A 20273-nucleotide genomic window follows, 5' to 3' on the forward strand; every position below is an offset into this window, starting at 1 on the left:
GGTTTGGAGGTTACATTTAGAATCAAGAGGATGGGGTTCAAACACGAGATCTGGTGTCATCAGTTAACCTGTGTGAATCATTGTTTTCATCGAAAAAAATGGGGCTCCAAATCCACTTCCTACTTCCCTCCTCTGGTTGTTCTAACTATCACAGAAATAAAAGACATGAAAAAGATTTTTCATTCTAATTTTTTTCATCCACATGTTTACTAAGATCCACCATTTATTTCCTTAGTAGCAGAATACTGATACTCGTGGCTTTATTTGGTTTGGAAAATCCCTAGTCCTAACTCTTTAATCAGAATCCTAGGCCACCCTCTCTTCATGCTAATCCCTGGGCTAGGAGTCAAGAAGAGACTGCATCAGTGGCTTGGAGTTTGTCACTCTGTCCCACACCTACAGGATGCCATACGATGTGAGTGACTCCACCCAGGACAACTCCCTTTAGCTCCTGCTCATATTTCCAAATGCTCACTGGACTCAGATACTTGAGTACCAAGAGACATCTGTATTTATTCCCTTCCAAGCTTTATGGTCTTCCCCATCTTTGCCTGACATCTCCAAAAACTTAGGTGTCATCCTCATGTTCTTTCATGCCTTCAAACTTAATACAGTTTACAATAATGGAAGTTGTACGTTTCTCCTCAACATCCATGTGGTTCTTCCCCACTGTGTAGCCCCTATGTCTTTTGGGTAGGATGGATCACACCCATACTTTGATTGGTCCAAGCCAACTAAGGTAATCTCATCCCTTATCCATGCTGATTGTGTCTAGTAACTCCCATCAAAGCTAATCAGTCCACTGGCAATGGAGGTATAGTGGGGGTTTTAAGCTAACTCTCTGATCCATTTTCCTGGCAATAGATATTTGTTCAGAGATGGCTCAATCAATCCCAAAATCAAGATTTTTGTTTTACAGTTGTTGAGAAATGATACCTGCCTCTCCTCCATGCAAATAAAACCATCTTGCCACCATGTATGTATCTTGCTCTTGAAGCCCTCTTGCAACAATGTATGGACTCAGCTTAAGAATAAATGGACACACAAAGGGTGGGGAACAGATGGAGCAGGACTGAGAATCAGAAAAATAAGGCTAGAGCCCTGATCAAACCTTGCCTGAAGCCTACAACTATCAGCTTTCATTTTTATGTCTGTAAATTGTCCTTATTTTCTGAAGAAAGTTAAGATTGAATTTTGTTTCCTGAAATCAAAAGAACCAAACTAATGAATTTATTCAAACTGCTAGCAAATTGTTATATTTGCTTCCAAAACCATATATCATATCTGTTCACTTAACATTACCACCATCACTTTCCTCATTTCAAGGCAAAACACCTGAAGCCTGGACTAGCATAACAGTATCCATTTCACCTTCTTACCTCCACTGTTGGCTACTCCAATGTAGTCTCCACACAGCAGTCAGAGAGACTAGTTAAAAATGGAAATCAGATCTGGCTACTTCCTCATTAAAACCTTTCAAAGACTTTAATTTGTTCTTAAAAAAAAAACCACCAAAAAACCTAATCCATCTTTTCTATCTACCACCTCCTACCCATCCTACCTTACATCCCTGCTGGACGTGGTCCCTGCATCTCTCATTGCTTCTTGAGTCCATCTGCTCTAGCCTCACGAATCTTTATGTTCCTTGAACAGTCATGCTGTTTCCCACTTGCGTGTTCCTTCTGCCTGGAATGCTTTTCCCCTGCCCTCCACATGACTGCCTTATTCTCATCCTTTAAGTCTGGGCTCAAATATCACCTCCTCAGAGGTCTCTTTCCTGACCACCCTCCCAGTCCCTTCCTATCTTATCCCTTGTTTATCTCCTTTGGGGTTCCTGTCACAATTTGTAATGATCTACTTTATACACTTACTTGTTGATTGTTACTAGAATGTCAGCTGCTCATGAGGACCTTGACTGTCTTGTTTAAATTGTGTCCTGATTTATAATTAGGCTCAATAAACATTTGTTCAATGAACACCCGAGAGTGGCTCAGCAACAAGAAACCTGTAGGGAGGTGTTCCCAGAGCGCCACCCAGTGGTGGGCTGAGGCCTGGCATGGAGGTCAGTGGATCCCCACAGCCAATGACACACCGTTAACATTGGTCTGAATCATCTGCCAGGTGAGAGAGACTGAACGAACACCCCAGTCAGCTGCTGGGACGTGAAGGCCAGGCAGCTGGGATCACATTATAGTGTACTGCTCTGGCCACACACACCACAGCTTCCGAGGCATCCCCTTCACTTGGGAGCTTGTTAGAAATGCAGACTCTCCTCCCCACCCCAGACCTACCAAACCAGAGTCTGCACTTAACAAGATTCCCAGATGATCCTGTGCATTTTATGGTTTGAGAAGTCAGACTCTTTCTCCCACCTCAAAATGCACTGCCTGCACTGAAACCCGAAAATCTCTGAGCCAGGAAGCTTCCCCAGGCACTTATGACCTTCAGCAGGGTGTTCAACATTTTTATGCCTTAGTCTCTCCATTATTTACAAGACCTGACCCTATTATCTTGTAAATGATATCATGGTGATAAAACAAAAAGCTTTGGGCTGAGGATCTCCTGCTCGTCTATGATCTTTGGGATTTGGGGAATTAGTAAGAGAAAGATGAAAGCAAGCCATAGGATAAGATGGAGGTAAGTAAAAATAAAGGACTTCTGGAGGGAGATGTGTATGCATATGTGTGTATATATTAATATGCATGTGTATATGTTATATATGCACATGTGTGTACATATCGATATGCATACGCCTATGTCTGTAATATATGCATATGTACATATATCTGCATGTGTGTATATATTAATATGCACATGCACGTGTATATTAATATGCATGTGCATATTATATATGCACAGGTGTGTATGTTAGTATGCATATGCATATATATTAATATGCACATGCATATATATTAATATGCATGTGCCTTATGTTATACATGCAAAGCTACATATATCTGCATGTGTGTATATATTATATATGCACATGTGTACATAGATATAAATGTACAGGTGTGTGTATATATTAATATGCATATGCATGTATTTGTTATATATATACATATGTATATATATGTATGTACATATTATATGCATATATGTTATATGTGCATATAAAACAGCAGAGAATGGTCTCAGAGATGACTCAGAGATGACTGAGAAATCTCAGCTAAATCACTCTTTGTAAAATGGATGTCGGTAATCCCCCCCCATCAGTGGTTCTTAATCCTGGTTGCACAGTAGGATCACCTGGGAGCTTTTAAAAGTCTCAAGCTCAGCCAGCTCTTCAGGCCAATTACATCATTGTCTCTGTGGGAGGAACCCAGACACCAGTAGTCTGTAAAGCTCCACCATGCTTCTCAAGCTCTAAGTGCACACAAATTACCTGGTGGGGGGTTGTTAAAAAGCACATTCAGATTTGGGAGGTCTGAGGTGGAGCCTGAGTCTATATTTCTAAGAAGCACTTGGGCGGAACTGTTGCTTCTGGTCCAGAGACCACACTCTGAATCACCAAGCCCCAGATGGTTCAATGCGCAGACAAGTGTGACAACTGTTTCTAAGGATGTGCAGAAAATTAAATGAGGTAGCAGATTTGATGCGTGTTGCATATAGTTGTCTCCCAACACTCGTAATTTTCCCATATACCCCTTTCTTGAGTGACTAATAAGAAAAATCAGGGGATAGCAAGGAAGAGCCGATAAGGTCCCTGATGGAGGGAATTGAAATATTTGTTGAACACCCCCTACGTGCCATGTGCTTTAAATTATGCCACCCGGTGAGTCCATTTTGGCGGGCACAGAACAAACTCAGAGATAAGAACCTTGCTCCAACTTGGTCACACACTGTATAAAAGGCAAATCCTGGATTCATGCCTCCGTCTCTCCAATACCCACACTTAAGTGCTTTCCAAGCTGCCATGCTGCCTCTTACCTAGAAGGGGACGGACTTGCATGTGTTCCCACAGCTGCAGAGGGAGGGGCAGCTGGGCGGAGGGTGCCTTGCAGGGAGACAATGGAGGCCATTGTAGGGGCAGCTAGAGGAAAGAACAGGTGTGTGCTGTCAGGGCCAGGGAACGGCTTACGAGGGGAACAGCAAGTTACCACAACCAAGAGGAGAGGGAAGATTTAGGGATTATGATTTTGGCCTTCACCCAGGGCTTTTCCAGCACTCATGACTTTAGAAACATTACCATCACCAAATGCCATTTACTGCACATTCGAGGAGGCTCGGGCTGCTTCTCTGAGCATAGTACTTGGAATGCCCTCCTAATCAAATCCTCTGTGCAGGAAGACTTCGGAGGTTTATATTTGGTAGACTTCCAGTGACTGTTCTGCAGGCAAAGAAAGGGGCAACGCTGTAGGGCCACCTGGGCGGTCTCTGGCCAGTGGGCATGCAATTTCTGTTCCCTTCAAGGAGAGATGGGGAATCACATCATCATCTGAAGTAGAAAACAGCTAGACATCAGGCTTCTGTACTAAGAGCAGAAAAGAAAGCTTGCCTGAGATCCTGCAGGAATCAGGAATTCACCCGTAGGGCCTCACCAGGGAACTCCCAGGCTCTTCTGAAAGGTACGTCCAGGGTAACGGTTCAGGATGAATTTATCATTGAGTTCACACTGCCACCTTGTGGTAGAAGCTAAGCACTGCGTGGTCCTAAACTACCAAGCATTTATGCGTGTCAGATCTTTGCATTTTCCCCTCATTTTCTTTTCATTTAGCTTATATGACAGGACAGAGAGTAATGATATTTACTGAGATAGGGAAAATAATACTGGAGGCAGTTTTATGGGAGGGGGAGTGAGCAAATTGAACCAGGAATGTCTCTGACAGAGAAAACAACATGAAATCCTACCAATTTCATGGCAAGGAGAAAGATACAAATAAATGAGGCCTGTTACCTTGCTATTGAATTTATTTCTCTATGTGGAAAATTTTCAAAAATCCCCTTACTTTTTAAGCAAAAATATAGACATAGTTTAGGCCATAGTTAATTTATATTTCCTTTTTTTGCTAATCAATCAGGCACACAGTCCCTCCCCTCCCCAGAAAAATTGTTCCAGGGGGGATTTTTTTGGGGGGGAGGGGGAGGCCAGGGATTATACATTCCTATACCTCAGGGATAACTTGCTATTTTGTTTGTGACTTTAATTCAAGTCCATTTGTCAATAGGCAGAGCCGTCTTTCCCAGCAGGAAGATGGGGAGGGGCGGGGGCTATTATTCTACTGTACTTATATTTCCTTACAAAAATAAACTCTGAAATAAATGGATCTGAGAACGGTAGGTGATCTTAGAAGGCAAATTTTGTGCCTTTTAAATTGGGTTTCATGCAGTTCCCGGTTCTGCAGAAGTGAGACTGGGTGGGTACTCTGGGTGCTGGTGAGCAGGAGGCAAGGCAGGGCCCTCCATCTGTTTTAAACAATGAGCTTTCGGGTAACATTGTATTAGTCTGCTAAGGCTGCTGTAACAAAATACCCCTGGCTGGGTGGCTTAAACAACAGACATTTATTGTCTCAGTTCTGGAGGTAGAAGTCCAAGATCAAGGTGCCATCAGGGTTCGTGTCTGGTGAGAGCTCTCCCCCTGGCTTGCAGACATCTGTGTCCTCACATGGCCTTTCCCTGATGCCCAAGGGAGAGAGGAGAGAGAGAGAGAGAGAGAGAGAGAGCTCTCTGGTATCTCTTCTTACAAAAAGATTAGTCCTATTAGGTCAGGGCCCCACCCTTATGACCTCATTTCATCTTGATCATTCCTGTAAAGACTCTATGTCCAAATACAGTCACATTGGGGGTTAGGGCTTCAACATATGAATTTTAGGAGGGGACAAAAACATACAATCCATAACATACATCTTGTTTGAAAAAGAGTTAGACTTTCGATAGAGTCTGAAAACCTCGTGCCCTTGTCGGAGCCCATTCAGATTGAGTAGAAAGGATGGGCTTGAGAGGGCGTGGGATTCACCCAGGGCCCCCCAGTGACAGGGTGGCAGGGCTGGAGCCTCAGCACCACATGTGAGGGCGTGCACGGGGCTCCCCTCCCCCTTGGGTTACATTTTTAAAATAATGGAGACACACAGGTTACTAAGTCAAGCCACAGCCACTTAAAGGAAAATCCAGAATGGGGCTGACATGCTCTGCACATTGAAAGTCAGTGGGAGACAATTCTGTTGAAACCCGTGACTAAACCGAGCACACCGTGGAGCTCAGAGGGCATGTTTAATTTACCTAGAATGAGGGAAAAGAGTTTAGTTTTGACATAGAGACTTGCGGAGACTCTGAAGGAAACTTCTGGGTAATGTCGATAATGCTGATGACTATGTGACTCCACTTGCGTGGACACAGCTGGGACCCTAGGCTCTACTTTTGAACCTTCTTAGCCAGATTAGCACAGTTTTTACTCACAAAAGCCAGGAAGAGGTAAGGAGGGGTGGACCTTTTCTGAGGTGACTGGAAAGGATCTCGGACCCGTCTCACCCCATCAGCCCAGTGTCCGATGGGGACAGAGCATCTTTGCCACCAGGTGATCCAAGCAGGAGCTCAGGGAGAGCATGATGGCAACAGTGATGGATGGTGTGGGCTGGGGGACCGACTGGCGTGTCCCCCCAGGCCCGTTGTGTCTGTGTGGGGGGAGCAGGGCATTGTCCCTACTAGCGGCACTGGGGGCCCCCTACGCGCGTGGAGGAAAGGGACCTGGGGCAGACTGCTCAACAGGAGCCTGAAGGGACAGCAGAGTGAGGAGGGAGGGGAGGGACACTCACCAAAATCAATGAACAGAAGGGGCCAGGAAACAAACACGTCAAGGAGACAGAAGTAACTGCTTTCTTCATATGTTTTCCTGACTGTTAAAGTTCCTGACGTATTCTACAGTGAACATGGAGAAGATCAGCAGGCAGTTTGAGGGCTGTGTATGGGCCTGGGTGGGGGCCGGGCAGAGCAGGGGGAGTTGCAGAAGGTTCCAGGGCTTTGGGGGCAGTGCTCTAAGTTTTTTCGGGTGTTGACGGTCTTCCAGGGACCGGCTCTGATTCCTCTCCCAGTCCGGTGCCTGTGCCAAGGGCTTGCAGGGAGGTGGGCATCCGAAAGGACCCAGCCACCTCCTTTGTCCTTCTGGCCTGGGAGGTGAGCTGCTCTGTGGAAGTGCAGGGTAGGGTTGTGGTAGCAAGGAGGGCAGAGGAAAGGCTCTGCACACGGCGTCCACAAGGACTCCAGATCCTGAAAGTGCTTTGAGACATGGGCAGAAAAGCTCGAAGGTGGCAAGGCTCCCTAAACTCATTCCATGAGTGAGAGTCGGGGGTGTGGGTAGACTTGGGGCTTCCCATGGGGCTTTGGTCATTCCCCATGGGGCGCTGCTTCAGCCCCTGCCATCTCCTGCCAACCCAGTCCAGGCTGGAGATGCTCCGAGCCCACCTTCTCCCCTCTACACAGGCTTGGGGTGCAGGGCCGGAGCTATAGGTGTCCTTGACCATGGCTGGCCAGCCTGCATCCCCCCCACCTCTCTGAGTCTGGGGGTCACCTCCCTTCTCTTCTCACTGTGCTCCCTTGTTCCACCTTATGGGGTTAGTGTCTTTAATGGTGGAGAGAAGGGCAGATCCCCAGTAAAGACAATTTAAGGACTCCTGAACTGTGGGGGCAGGGTCAGTATCTCTGGGCTCTGGACACTGTCACCTTTGTGGCCACCCACTCAGCCTGTATGGGAGCCCAGCTCAGGTCCCAGGACTTCCCCAATCAGTTCCCACTGCAGGCCTAAGACCAGGAACCCAGCTGGTCACTGGAGTGAGGCTCAGTGGCATCTTGTCTCTACAGCACCCAGCTCAGGGCGTGGTCTAGAAAACGTGCTGTGTGAAGGCTGCTTCCTTCTCCCTTCCACTTGGTTTTGCCCAGTGACGGAGCCAGCCTCTGTTGAATGCAGACTTCTTGTGAGTCACGTTTATGTGACCTGATTTTCTGCATCTGCAAAGCTGAGAGGCAGGTCCTGGTACACAGGGACCCCAGATGCTGTTCTCATGACCATCCTATCCCCACCCTCTGGGGACCTGTTTCCTCCCTGCTCCGCATCTGGGGCTTGAGCTTTCACCTTTCCTGCATCCGAGGTCCCTGGGGCAGCCAGCTCTCCATCATCAGACCTTCTGCAGAGCCCACCACCTCCATTTCCCTCTAGGGCGACGGGTCCCCCCAGGTCTGTGCACCTGCCACACCTTGTCCCTGAAATGCTGACTCTGCTGGGGGTGCAGATGTCCATCCAGGGATGGGGACCCCATCACTGTCACAAACCTAGATGCCAGGCTCTGCAGGGAATATACAAGCTACAGCTGATGGAAGGGGAATGGAAGGGGACAAGCGCCGGGCAAAGGACAGAGCTGCTCTGAGTTCTACAGACTGTTGCCAGGGAGCCTCCTCCAGGCTGGTGGGGCCTCATCTTCAGACATCTGGACTTTTAAATACATTATCTTGATTTTTAATGCTGGTGACTCAGCAGCACGCAGCTAGCTGTCTCTGACCGGCGGGTGCTGGTGGCTGTCAGTGAACTTAACGCGCCAGGTGATGTTCTGTCCCTTCTGCCCGGTGAAGTCACCATGCCCGTCACCACATCTCACAAGCTGGGAACCAGAGGCACACACAGACTCAGTCGCTTGCACCAGATCTCAGTTTAATAAGTGGCATTGGAACGCTGACAGCCTGGATGGCCCTCCCACAAGAAACCGGGGGCTTTCACGCCTTTCTCTGTAAGACTCAGAGCCCTGACAGCTGTTTTAATGAGGTTCCGTGTGTGTGGTGGGTACACATTATCTTGCTTAAACCTCACAGCGGCCCCGTGGAGACCTTACGTTATGGGTCAGGAAGCTCAGTTCAGAGGGAGTGACTTTGCCAAGGTCTCTCAGCCTCTGTTTGGAGGGCTGTGATGGAAACTCGTATCTGTCTGGCGCCAACGTCCCAGGTCCTCCCACGCAGCCTGGGTGCTTTCTGAATCCCCCGTGTCTGACCGAGGCCCAGGCCCAACAGGGCCATCCCGAGGCAGGCAGGGAGCGAGTGTCTGGAGCTTGGCTTCTGAGGCTGCTGGGCAGGACTCCGGGGCAGCCTCCTAGCCCGGGGCTCAGTCCAGGGTGTCAGAGGTGGGCCTGGGTCTGAGCAGCCCCCCGGAGAACCTCACCGGGCTCGGTCCAGCTCGCTTCTCTGTGGGGAGAGGCACTGCCAGATTCCCCTGTGGACCATCTCCTTGCCCAGGGCATAGTTGATGGCATTGATCGTGGGCACTGTTTTGGCAATGAGGGCAGGCACCTGTTGGGACAGAAAAGTTCAGGGAGAAGCCTCGCAGCCTCGGCTCCTCTCCCTGTCCCACTTGGTGACCCCAGTCCCACCCCCACCCCCCACCCCGCAGCCACCAGTCATCTGTCCCGGGCTGGATTCTGCAACTCCCAAGGCCTCCTTGACCAGTTGGCAGATGACGCATGGAAGCACACCCCGTCCTGATCACCAGTCTTAGCCTTGGTCCCAGAGCGTGGCTGTCCCTGTCCTCTCACGCGAGGCCAAGGCAATGTCAAGGTGCAGCCCCGTGTGGCCCCCAAGAGAAGCAAATTCCCCGTGCAATAGAAGTGTTCCAAGGAAGAGAGGAAGAGACTACCAGGAGGCCAGAAAGCAGGAAAAAGAGACGGGGCCAGACGGAGAGACACGGAGATGGAGCGAGTTCTAACTCTGGGTCCGGGAGGTGTCTGTACCATCTGCAGCTTGGGGGAGACGGCGCTCACGTCCGTCACGGTGGCAGAGAGATACAGGACGGCATAGGGGCCCCAGCCGAACAGCAGCGTCCTGGCCGGCACAGTGGTGTTCACCTGCCGAGAGATGGTCACGGGAGGGAGGCACTGACTTGCTCTAGCCGGCTGTGGCCCCACGCGCGGGGGGCGACCAGGTGGGCACGCAGCCGGGCGGGGCAGTGTGACCCGGCTGTGGGAAGGCGCTGAGCCTGCGGAGGACCTTGGGGCCAGACGGACCTCTCTGGCGTGTAAGCTGTGTGACCCTAAACCTGTCATTTAACCTTACTTGACTTCAGTTGTCTTGTTTGCAAAAATGGTTTGATAATGCTTCACTTACCTGGAGGCGGGGACCAGGGGGCGGATAATGAGCTCCCTTCCGGGTCCACGCTCGGGTTGCGGAGCTCTGGGCTCCGTGGGTGTGGCCGGGTGATGCGGCTCCCCAGGCTGGGCTGCCCTCACGCCTCAGTCCCAGAACCGGCTCGCCAGCAGCCTGCAGCCGCCGCAGCCCCCCGGCGGGTCGGCCTGCGCTGGGTTCCAAGCGGCTCTCCAACGTGCGAGGTGCGAGGTACAAGGGCGGGCGGGCCCTGTGGTGCCGCCTCTGGCCACAGGGAGGCGCACGACTTGCGCTCTAATTTCCGGACGGAAGGGGCTCTTCCGGCTTCCCCCACACACTCGGACGTTAAAAAGCGGACGCTGAAAATCAGTGCCTATTATCTCTTTGCGTCTCCCTTTAACGAAGATGGTGACTTAAGTTGAAAGAGGACACGTTTCTTGATGAAATACAAATATGTCAGTTGGGAGACATTTATTCTCTTGAATTGCCCCTCAGTCCAAAAAAGAAAAGAAAAGAAAAAAAATGGGCTTCGCCCTGACGGAGGGGCTCCGGAGCGGAGCTGAGGCGGGAGGAGAACGGAGCCCTCAGCGGAGACAGTGTCACCTCCCGGAGCCGCTCTGCTCTTGACTGAGGTCCCCGCGCCCACGCGCAGCGACCTCTGCTGATGCTGCGGGGACTGATGGGTTCAAGTCAGGCGGGGGAGGAGGGAAGAGAAAACCGGCGTGGCAGCCCTGTCTCCTGGCCGATTGAACTTCCAATAACTGTGGCGACTTTGAGCACCCAGGTCGTGCTTGGGCGGGCAGCGCGGAGGACAGCCCGGAGGCGGTGAGGGGCAAGGGGAGCACGAGCCCAGAGCCACGATTCTGGCCCCGGCCCAGCCCTCGTCCTCCCGCTGACTCAGAGCAACCTGGATCTCCAGCTAAAATTGATTTGTACAGTCCTTTTCCAATTCATGGGGGAAATAATAATAATAATGTGGCAGATTAAGTGTCTCAACAAAGATTGTTTCTTTTATGCACTTAAGACCACTTGGGTCATGGAGTCCCAGACCTGGGTTTGATCCAACTCTGCTATTACTACTTTCAGGGCTTGTAGCTGGTTACTTAAACCCTTACAGCCTCAATTTTCTAGCCTGTGGCAAAGTGATAACAAAACCTTCCTTAGAGAGTGGTTGGGAAGATGGAATGGCATAATGCACAGAAAAGTAGTATTAGTATCTGATTTTTTTTTTTTTTAAACTTGGTGCTTGTTATGGCTCGTCTACTAGAGATTGTCCAGGTGACAAAAGAAAATTGTGGAAAGGGAATATTAAGGCAGAAATTCAGAAATGGCCAGGAGGGCTTTTTTTGAAGGATTGTTTTTCTTGGATAAATGTGCTTGCAGGTGTGAGTTTATGTTGTGGATAACAACAGTCTGTACCTGTGATTAAATTAAACATTTTGGAGCAATTTAAAAGAAGCATTTGAAAAGTGTGTCATTTTGTGCCAACCCTTAAATCCTTGGGAAGAATGAAATGTGACAGCATGGATGGGGTCCAGCAGGGTGCCCTGGATCTCGAGGTTATGGGGTCCCGTAAGTCTGAGCAGTCCTGACCCTTCCTCCCAGGTCTTGGCGATGCCCAGCAATGGCGAGGGTGCATTCCTGCCCTGACATCCCAAGCTCTGTGAATGCTGAATTTTTTCCTGATCACTGAAAACACAGAAAACCCCTAACTACTGTCTCTCACATCATTCATGTTCCCTGAGAGGGACAGAGGGATTTCTTCAGCTCTGGGAGTTGGTCCTCACCTGGAGGTGTCCTGTCTTCCTGAGTTTCTGCTCCATGAACCGGTAGGATGTGAGCGTGATGAAGAGAGGCAGGAAGAAGTTGAAAAAGGCCATGGTGAGGAGGAAGCTGGTGAAGTTTCTGCAGGCAGAGCAGGTAGAGGAGTCAGGACCATCTCTTGGGGGGAGATCAGCTGCCCTTGAAGGCTTATTAGCCTTTGCTCTAGACAGCCACATGTGAGGAACTGCTCTCATCAGACAAAAACTCTGAGTGTGGTCAACCCTGGGTCCCAGACAGACTCCCTTTAGAGACAGGGAGCCATTAGGTCCTTCTTGAATTTACCTTTAGGAGTTGGAGGGCTGAGATGAGGGAGAGTCCTCCTTCAACTCTCTGTTGGGCAGTTCAAGTGCTCAGTCCTGCTTTCTGTATGTGCCCCAAGCATGGAGAATGGGACACTTCAGTTTGGGAAACATGTTTACCAAATGCAAGATAGGTCAATGGACCAAGAGGAAGGATCATTCAAGGAATGCTTGGCACAGGGATTTGAAAGGGGTCTGCAGATGACAAAGAGACTGGACACTGTGTCACCGAAGAAATCATTGAAAGGACCACAGGAGGGCTTGGGCGCCCAGGGAGGGTCATGGGAAAGTGGGAGGGCTAACCAGGAACAGGTGGGAGTCACAGAAAGGCAGACTCCCATTCTGTGAAGGGAAGACCATGTTACCTGGGTGCTGCCCAGTAGGGAGGGGTAGGAGGAAAGCCTGCCAGAGGACTGGACACTGGCTGGGAGGATACCTGTAGGGAGTGCTCTGGAAGGACACTTGTACCAGACTTGGGTTCTCAAGTAGGTTTCACCTGGAAAGCCTGTCTTCAGGGGTAGGTGCACCATGAGTAAACATGTAAAGCAGATGAATGCAACATGGCTCTAGTAGAAGAGGGGAGCTGGAGCCCAGGTGGCCTCTCCCCAAGGTGTCCCCTAAAGGGTCTCTCTAAGCCCTGGTGTCCCCAGAGCCACATGGATGGGGCAGTACTAGACATATGCTCCATGATGGTGGGGGCCATCATGCATCAATCTTTTTCTAGGGCTTGGCCCAGCAGTTGGCTCACAGCAGATACTCAGGAAATTCAGAGAACTAAACTCTATGCCAAGGAGGTCCCTCCCAATGCAAAGACCTTAACGTTCTTTGGCTGTATTGAACAAAGGACAAAACTCCCTTTAGAAACTGATCAAGTCAGAGCTGGGACAACTGACTGTGCTGAAGTTGGCAAAGGGGTCACGGGACTCAGTGACTGTTGTAACTGACACAGACCAACAGCTTAGGGGGTAATACTCCTTCTCGGGCACAACTTTATTCCCCAGTTTGCATAACATGCCCATCACTTGGCCGGCTTTCAGAATGGGCTTTCCCTAGTCCCACTGTCAACTTGCAAGTGGGCATCATGACCAAGGAGTTGAGATTGTCTGGCAAATGTTGACATTTCCCCATTTAGGTTTTCAGCTGTGATGCTGTTGTTCCCAAGGAAGGGAGCCTTGGAGCTTCTCCTCCCACCTCACCTGTCCCCCCTGGAGTAGTCCAGGGTGCAGCACGTTCCGAGAGGCTCATAGTCATAGTGGCCCCAGCCCAGGAGGGGCAGTGCTGCCCAGAAGGCAGAAGACAGCCACACACAGATCACCAAGGAGACGGCCGTGTTCCATGCCAACTGGCTGCCTGCATGGGAGAGAGGGGGAGGAGGGTCCAGAGGAGGCGCTAGCTAGGCAGGGTGCAGAAGAATGGACTTCATCCTCACACAGAATGTTCCTAAATCCTGGCTCTGATGCTATTAGCTTATTGTCTCAGGCAAGTTAAAAGTTTCTCCGAGCCTCCGTTTTCTCCTCCACGAAATGAGAATGATGATCCCTGTCTCAGAGGATGGTTATGAAGAATAAAAGAGATAATGCGTGGCGAAGGCCTCCTAGTAGACACTCTCTACCATCTTCCTTAGAGGACAGAGAAGGAGGGAGGAGCAAAGAAAGAGGTGCTTCCCCAAGTCAACTAGGGAAGAAGTATGGGCAGTGGTTCGGGTGAGGGTCATGAGGGAGGGAGGCAGAAGTCTGGACTTCCCACCGTCCTTAGCTGTTGCTCAGACACAGCCACTGTCCCTGCTTCCAGGATACCCTCTGAGGACTAGGGGCGCCATCTCAGTGCTGATGGCAGGGGCTTGGTCCCAACAGCATCTTTTCATGTGACCAGTCCCAGTGACCTGACCGCCTTCATGTCCCCTCCTCCCATGCCCCTCTTGGTAGCAGCCTCATCCAGCCCTCCCATCTGGTAGTTCTTCCTGGCCCCAGCTTCAGAAAGCTTTTCCCTTGTGCCTTGTCTGCCTGTGGTTTATTTGTCATGTTCTTTTGTGGACAAGGCCCCAGGGCAGAGGGCAGGACTCTGTGTGGGGTTTGGTCTGCAGAGAAGAGCAGATCTACACCCTCCTTCATCCTGACACCACATCCACTGACAAAAGCCCCGGATGCAGTTTGCTTGAATGTGACCTCCTGCTATGGACTGAATGTCCACCAGACTCCTCTGTGGAAGCCTTCATCTCCGTGGGATGATATTCCAGGGGAGAGCCTTTGAGAGGTAATTAGGTCACAAGGTTGGAGCTCCCATAATTTGATTAGTGCCCTTATGCGAGAAGACACAAGAGAGATGATTTGTCTTCTCTACGTGATGACACAGCAGGAAGGGAGCTGTCCAGAAGCCAGGAAGATGGCTCTCGCCAGAACCCAGCAGGGCTGCCACCCTGATCTTGGACTTCCAGCGTCGAGAAACTATGAGAAATCCATCTCTGTTGTTTAAGCATCCAGCGTATGGTATTTTGTTATGGCAGCCCAAGCTGACAAAGACACCCCTCCTCCTAACTGTGGACACAATAATTAGTACCTACCATGACCCATATATTGCTTTTTTGGCTTTGGAAATGGATGACCATGGTGACATGTCCAGGGTCACCCAGTATGGAGTAGATTAGCTCAGGCCCCCTCCATTCCCCTCCCCCATTTTCATATTCTCCACAGTGCCATCCAGCTCAGGAAAGGCTTTGCTCTAGGGACCCCAGAATAGGGATCAACTGCTCTACATTGAGGAAGGGAAGCGTGTTGCTGTCTGAGGAGGTGTGCATTGTGTATGTGCTCGTGTGTATGTGTGTGTATGTGTGCACACAGTCGTCTGAGGGAGCTTCGGGGGTCAGACTGGGATAGGAGTGGTAGGATGGGAGCTCCGAGGTCAGGTGGGGCAGGTGGGGCTAACCTGCCTCTAGAAATGATCATCTTCGTTCTTACCACTTCTATCAACTTTCTGGCCTGGGGAGAGGTGCGCGACTTTGCTGGGGTTGGGGGGGGGTGGGCGCTGTGCGTGTGGGGTCAGGGAAGACCAGCAGATTCCAAACGGGCCATGCCCAGGGCTTCAGGCCATGCTGGCCATGGACCCACAGCAGCCTCCATGCCAGGCAGAGTCACCTTTCGGGACGTGGGGCCTTCCTGGGAGGGAGTGACTGCCTCAGGAGACATCCCGGCCATGCCCAATCACCCCCCCCACCTCTACTAGCTGGGTGACCCTGGGAAGCAACTTAACTTCTCTGAGCCTCTGCTTCCCAGTCTGCAAGTTGGAGTTTGCGATAAGGGTTAGAGGAGTCACCGCTCCCCAAAGTATGAGTGGGATTCTAGATGGCCGGTGGGTGAACATGTTTATTTTAATGTGTACTAAAATTATAAGGACATCAGAGATATTGTTTAGGAGGATACTAGAGCAGGTGTTTACATTTTTTTAAACGAATCACTTTTAAGAAAAAAAATCAAGTAAATAACAGAGCAGGTGGTACAGTGACATGGCCCATTATGAAAGTGATATTTGACAATACAGCTTGGGAAATCTGGGGCTGGACTGGTCTTCATGAAGCCCTGGCATGGTGGAGGCCCCATGGAAGTGTGAGATGCAGGGATACACGCCCACTACACACATACACACACACACACACATAGCCTCAACGGGGCCTGTCTGCAAGGGCATTTTCTGTACCCATGATCTCATTTGATTTTCAGAATAAAACTGGGAGGTTGCTTATAAAAATCTGCTCTTAGAGGAGACAGAGGTTCAGAGAGGACTCCTGCCTTGCCTGAGGCTGCGTTGACATTGAGGGCACAGGTAGCCTTTCTGGCCTGTGCCCTGGCACCTTTCCTGCCCACTCTCCCTGCCTCCCTCCTTTCCTGAATGCCCACGCCGCATACTCAGGGACATGCTCGCCCACCCACACTCCCCCGGACTGGGAAACGCCGAGCAGACCTTTGACCTGCTCACCCTCGGCGTGTAGACGTCCCTCCCCGCTGGGAGTGCAGACTCACGCGTGCAGTAGTGGTGATAGCGCCCCCAGGCGACGGCCGCGCTGCTGCAGATGCTGCTCAGTGCTGTCAGAAAGCCCTGGAAACCGAGAGCCTGGCAGCCTTCCGAGCCATAGGGCCAGCGCCTGTGGGAGACACTGGGGCCGGTGACCCCTTCCCTCTGTCCCTGCCCTGCTCCCACACCTGCCCCTCAGGAGCTTGGAGGGCACCCTCCTGAATGTTGGCCTGGCTCCCCAGAAGAGGGCTTCATTGTCTGCTTTTCCTCTGAGGAAACAGGGGCCCCAGAGGTCAAGTTCCTGGGGTGAACAGGTGGAGCCCGATGCAAACTCCCTGGGCTCCATGTCTTTCTCTGCACTCAGAGGGACCAAAGGGTCTCTCTGTGTGGTCAGAAGCCTCCAGCACGGGAAATGGGACATCCTGGGAAGAAAGCCCAGGCCTTTCTTCTATAGATAGGGAAACTGAGGCTCAGAGAAGAAAAGGCACTGAGCCAAGGTCACACAGCAGATGAAGGCAAGGTCAGAGGGCAGACCGCAGGACTCCCAGCTCTCAGCCCCATGGGTCAAGCAATCGTAAGTAAAAGCTTCCATTGCCCCCTCACTAAACCCAGGAAGGGGCAGGAGGAGATCAGGGCAAGGAATCCTCACGGATTCCGACCCCACAGACTGGTCAGCCCTGAGCAAGCACACTCAGGTGGGCTCCAGCCTCCGTTTGAGCGCCTGGAACCAGAGCAGAAATGTTCAGTTCACTTAAGAAAACAATTCTGTAAACACCAGACACCGTGTTGAAAGATCCTGGTTTGCACCTAAGGAGGTTTTAGACACTTGTCAAAATCCTGTGGGCTTTTGCAAATACATCTGTCGGGCTTCCTGGGTGCCATGCATCGTTTTCAGTTATTTCCACAGAATAACAAGTGAATACTTCCAGCCACCGTACGAGTTAGGTAATAATAATTCAACTTACAGGAGAAGCCAAGAGATAGAAACACAGAAGCCAGGACTCAAATCTAGGCAGCCTGGTTGCAGGGCCTGTGCCCTTCATCCCTACAGTCAACCAGCTCTGTGGAGGTTTTGAGCAACTCCTGTGTCCCAGAAATCAGCCATGGCTCTTCAGGGATAGTGTGGAATTTGGATTTAACCACGTACTGCCTGCCCACCCTATCCCCTACAGTTTTCTCTAGGTGGGAAGAATGCCTCTGACCTGGCTGCCCAGTGCCCAGAGGTCAGGCCCCAGGCTGGGCCCCTGAGCTCAGGGGTGGGGTGGGGGGAAGCGGGTACCGGAGGAGGCTGGATGTGGCTGCAACGAGGGCATTCAGGCTGATCCCAGTGTCCGCCAGAGCCAGGCTCAGCACCAGCAGGTGAGTGGGGGTCCGCAGCTCCGGGGTCTTGCAGAAAGAGAGGATGGTGAGACTATTGAGACAGAGGCCAGTGAGAGCTGGAAAGAAGGGGGAGGCCGGTGTCAGGGCTGGAGAGGCTGCCTGGGGTCAGAACCAGGGCCTGGGGTGGACGGAGCCTCAGCAACCTGCCCCCTTCACGCTCAGCTACCTTGTCGGTGCAGCTCGTCAAACATTGCTGAGAAAGGCTGGCTCTCAGATACCACAGGCCCTAAGATGCACATCCTGCCCCCTCCTTACTCAAAGATAAGGAAGAAACCAGTAAGGCACAGCATGGTTCATATGCTGGAATAGTCGCAGTCACTGACAGCTGCTGACACTTATCACAGCCTGGGCACTGGGCCGAGCGCTTTCTGAGGGTCCTCCCGTTCCATCTTCACCTGGATGCTGTCCTCCCCATGTGCAGCTGGGAAACAGGCTTAGAGAGACTAGTTAACTTGCCCTAAGCACACAGCTGGTGAGTGGCGGAGCTGGGACTCAGACTCACGTCTGTTTAATTCTAAAATGCCACTCTGAGAGCTGTGCAGCAACATTAGGGAGAGCCTGGGCGAAGGGGGTTGAGGTACGAGCCGGGGGCTGCCCGGGACAGCAAGCGGTAAGGTGAGCTGGAGAGGGCAACCTCAGGCAGCCGACAGACCAGACCTGGGGCTTTCGCTTGGTCCCTCACTTGCTGCTCCTTTTGGTCTCTGAACCCTGGCTTCCCCATTGGAAGGGAGGAATGGGGAAGGATCCTGCCTTCAAAACTGTGAGTGTAAGTATGGAGATTCCTCAAAAAATTGAAAATAGAGCTGCCCTATGACCCAGCAATTGCACTACTGGGTATTTACCCCAAAGATACAAATGTAGGGATCCGAAGGGGTACGTGCACCCTGATGTTTACAGCAGCAATGTCCACAATAGCCAAACTGTGGAAAGAGCCAAGATGTCCATCGACAGATGAATGGATAAAGAAGAAGTGGTATATATATACAATGGAATATTATGCAGCCATCAAAAGGAATGACATCTTGTCATTTGCAACGACGTGGATGGAACTGGAGGGTGTTATGCTGAGCGAAATAAGTCAATCAGAGAAAGGCATGTATCATATGACCTCACTGATATGAGGAATTCTTAATCTCAGGAAACAAACTGAGGGTTGCTGGAGTGGTGGGGGGTGTGAGGGATGGGGTGGCTGGGTGATGGACATTGGGGAGGGTATGTGCTATGGTGAGCACGCTGTGAATTTTGTAAGACTGATGAATCACAGACCTGTATCTCTGAAACAAATAATACATTAAATGTTAAAAAAAAAAAAGAAGAAGATAGTAGGAAGGGAAAAATGAACGGGGGGAAATCAGAGGGGGAGACGAACCATGAGAGACGATGGACTCCACGAAACAAACTGAGGGTTCTAGAGGGGACGGGTGTGGGGGGATGGGTTAGCCTGGTGATGGGTATTAAAGAGGGCACGTTCTGCATGGAGCACTGGGTGTTATATGCAAACAATGAATCATGGATCACTACATCAAAAACTAATGATGTAATGTATGGTGATTAACATAACATAATAAAATAAGAAAAATGTAAAATAAAAAAAACTGCGAGTGTTTACTAGGAGGACAGGGTGTGGAAGAACATTCTAGAAAAGGGGAGCAGCATGTGCAGGGACCTAAAGTGGTAAAATTTCAAGGCATGTTTGAGGACTGAGAGGGGTGCTGGATTGTAGGGTTCCTAGAAGAGAGGAAGAGGGGCAGGGCCCCCAGACAATGGTGTCGGGGACCTCGGGGACCAGCCTAGTGACTGCCACTCCCTCCCCGCTGTGCATTCTCATTGGGGGAGGCAATGGGCTGACAATTTCTCTGGATCAGCTGTGAACAAGGGCTGCATTCCTGATTAACCTAGTCCTGAGCTGACCCAGCACCAGGGTCTCCAGTCCCAGCTCTGGCCTCAGGGAGCATCTTAGCGATTCTGGGCTGAGGCAGGCACTTCAGGGAGTCAGGCAGCCCCTGGAATGGAAATGCTTAGGGCTGGGGAATGGAGATGGTGGGAGCAATGTGGAGCCAGAGAGGATGGGGGCAAATGAAATTAAATCCTCAGTGTCTGTCGAGGCTAGCACTTCACACCCATGACCCCTTCAAACCTTTACCACCACACACTTGGGGTCCGAGAACCTGGCTGACTTGGTTATAGTCACATGGAGAGCAGGTGACAGAGCTGTCTGTCTCCAGAACCTACCAGAGGCCTGAGCTTATATGAGATTCTTAGCAGGATTTCCAGGGAGTGGGTTAAACTTTCTCCCAGCTGGAGGGACAAGAAAAGGCCTGAACCTTGTTCTTGTTCATGTTCTGGGCAGATGTCCCTCACTCCCTGGGCCTTGCCTGGCTTCTCTCTCTCTCGGCTCCCAGCCTGCAGCCTGCATCCCACAGGTGCACCCATCAGAAGCCCCATGGGTGTAGGCACAGAGGAGTAGGGTTTGGGGGCCTCTTCTTGTCAACTCCATAGCTGTGGCCTGGATCAGGGAGCCCACTGGGTCCCCACTCCACCCAGGCCCTTTCTGGCTCACCTTCTACCAGCAGCACCGTCCCCACAGCCAACACTTCCAGCTCGCTGAAGCCGGTGGGCAGGGACCCCGATTCTGCCATGCTGGGCCCTTCTCCCTGCCAGCCCAGCTCTTCTTTGGCTCTTTAAGCCAGG

The 20273-nt window shown here is 51.0% G+C and overlaps 1 protein-coding gene across 2 annotated transcripts; it reads right to left on the minus strand.

The window, feature by feature from the left end:
* Window positions 1–8617: 8617 nt before the first annotated feature.
* RGR (retinal G protein coupled receptor) lies at window positions 8618–20273 on the minus strand. 2 transcript variants are annotated; one of them, XM_036103960.2, is made up of 7 exons: window positions 20143–20273; window positions 17482–17638; window positions 16211–16332; window positions 13394–13547; window positions 11862–11979; window positions 9705–9818; window positions 8618–9267 (listed from the first exon to the last, which is right to left on the minus strand). In XM_036103960.2, exons 1-7 carry the CDS (start codon window positions 20219–20221, stop codon window positions 9136–9138), a joined length of 876 nt encoding a protein of 291 aa, XP_035959853.1. In that variant the 5' UTR covers window positions 20222–20273; the 3' UTR covers window positions 8618–9135. The 2 variants fall into 2 exon arrangements, with proteins under 2 accessions (XP_035959853.1, XP_077933622.1); XM_078077496.1 differs by having other exon boundaries at window positions 9611–9818.

This window comes from Halichoerus grypus, chromosome 7 (genome assembly GCF_964656455.1).
Source record: "Halichoerus grypus chromosome 7, mHalGry1.hap1.1, whole genome shotgun sequence".
Taxonomy (NCBI): Eukaryota; Metazoa; Chordata; class Mammalia; order Carnivora; family Phocidae; genus Halichoerus; species Halichoerus grypus.

What these genes read in the sequence shown, in the direction of transcription:
- RGR (XM_078077496.1), bottom strand. Translation starts at nt 20,221, where the DNA reads ATGGCAGAATCGGGGTCCCTGCCCACCGGCTTCAGCGAGCTGGAAGTG. An exon ending in CTATCACCACTACTGCACGC is followed by an intron (nt 13,548 to 16,210) that starts GTGAGTCTGCAC and finishes TCTCCCATGCAG; the next exon opens with GCAGCCAGTTGGCATGGAAC. An exon ending in GGAAGACAGGACACCTCCAG is followed by an intron (nt 9,819 to 11,861) that starts GTGAGGACCAAC and finishes ATCTCTCGGCAG; the next exon opens with GTGAACACCACTGTGCCGGC.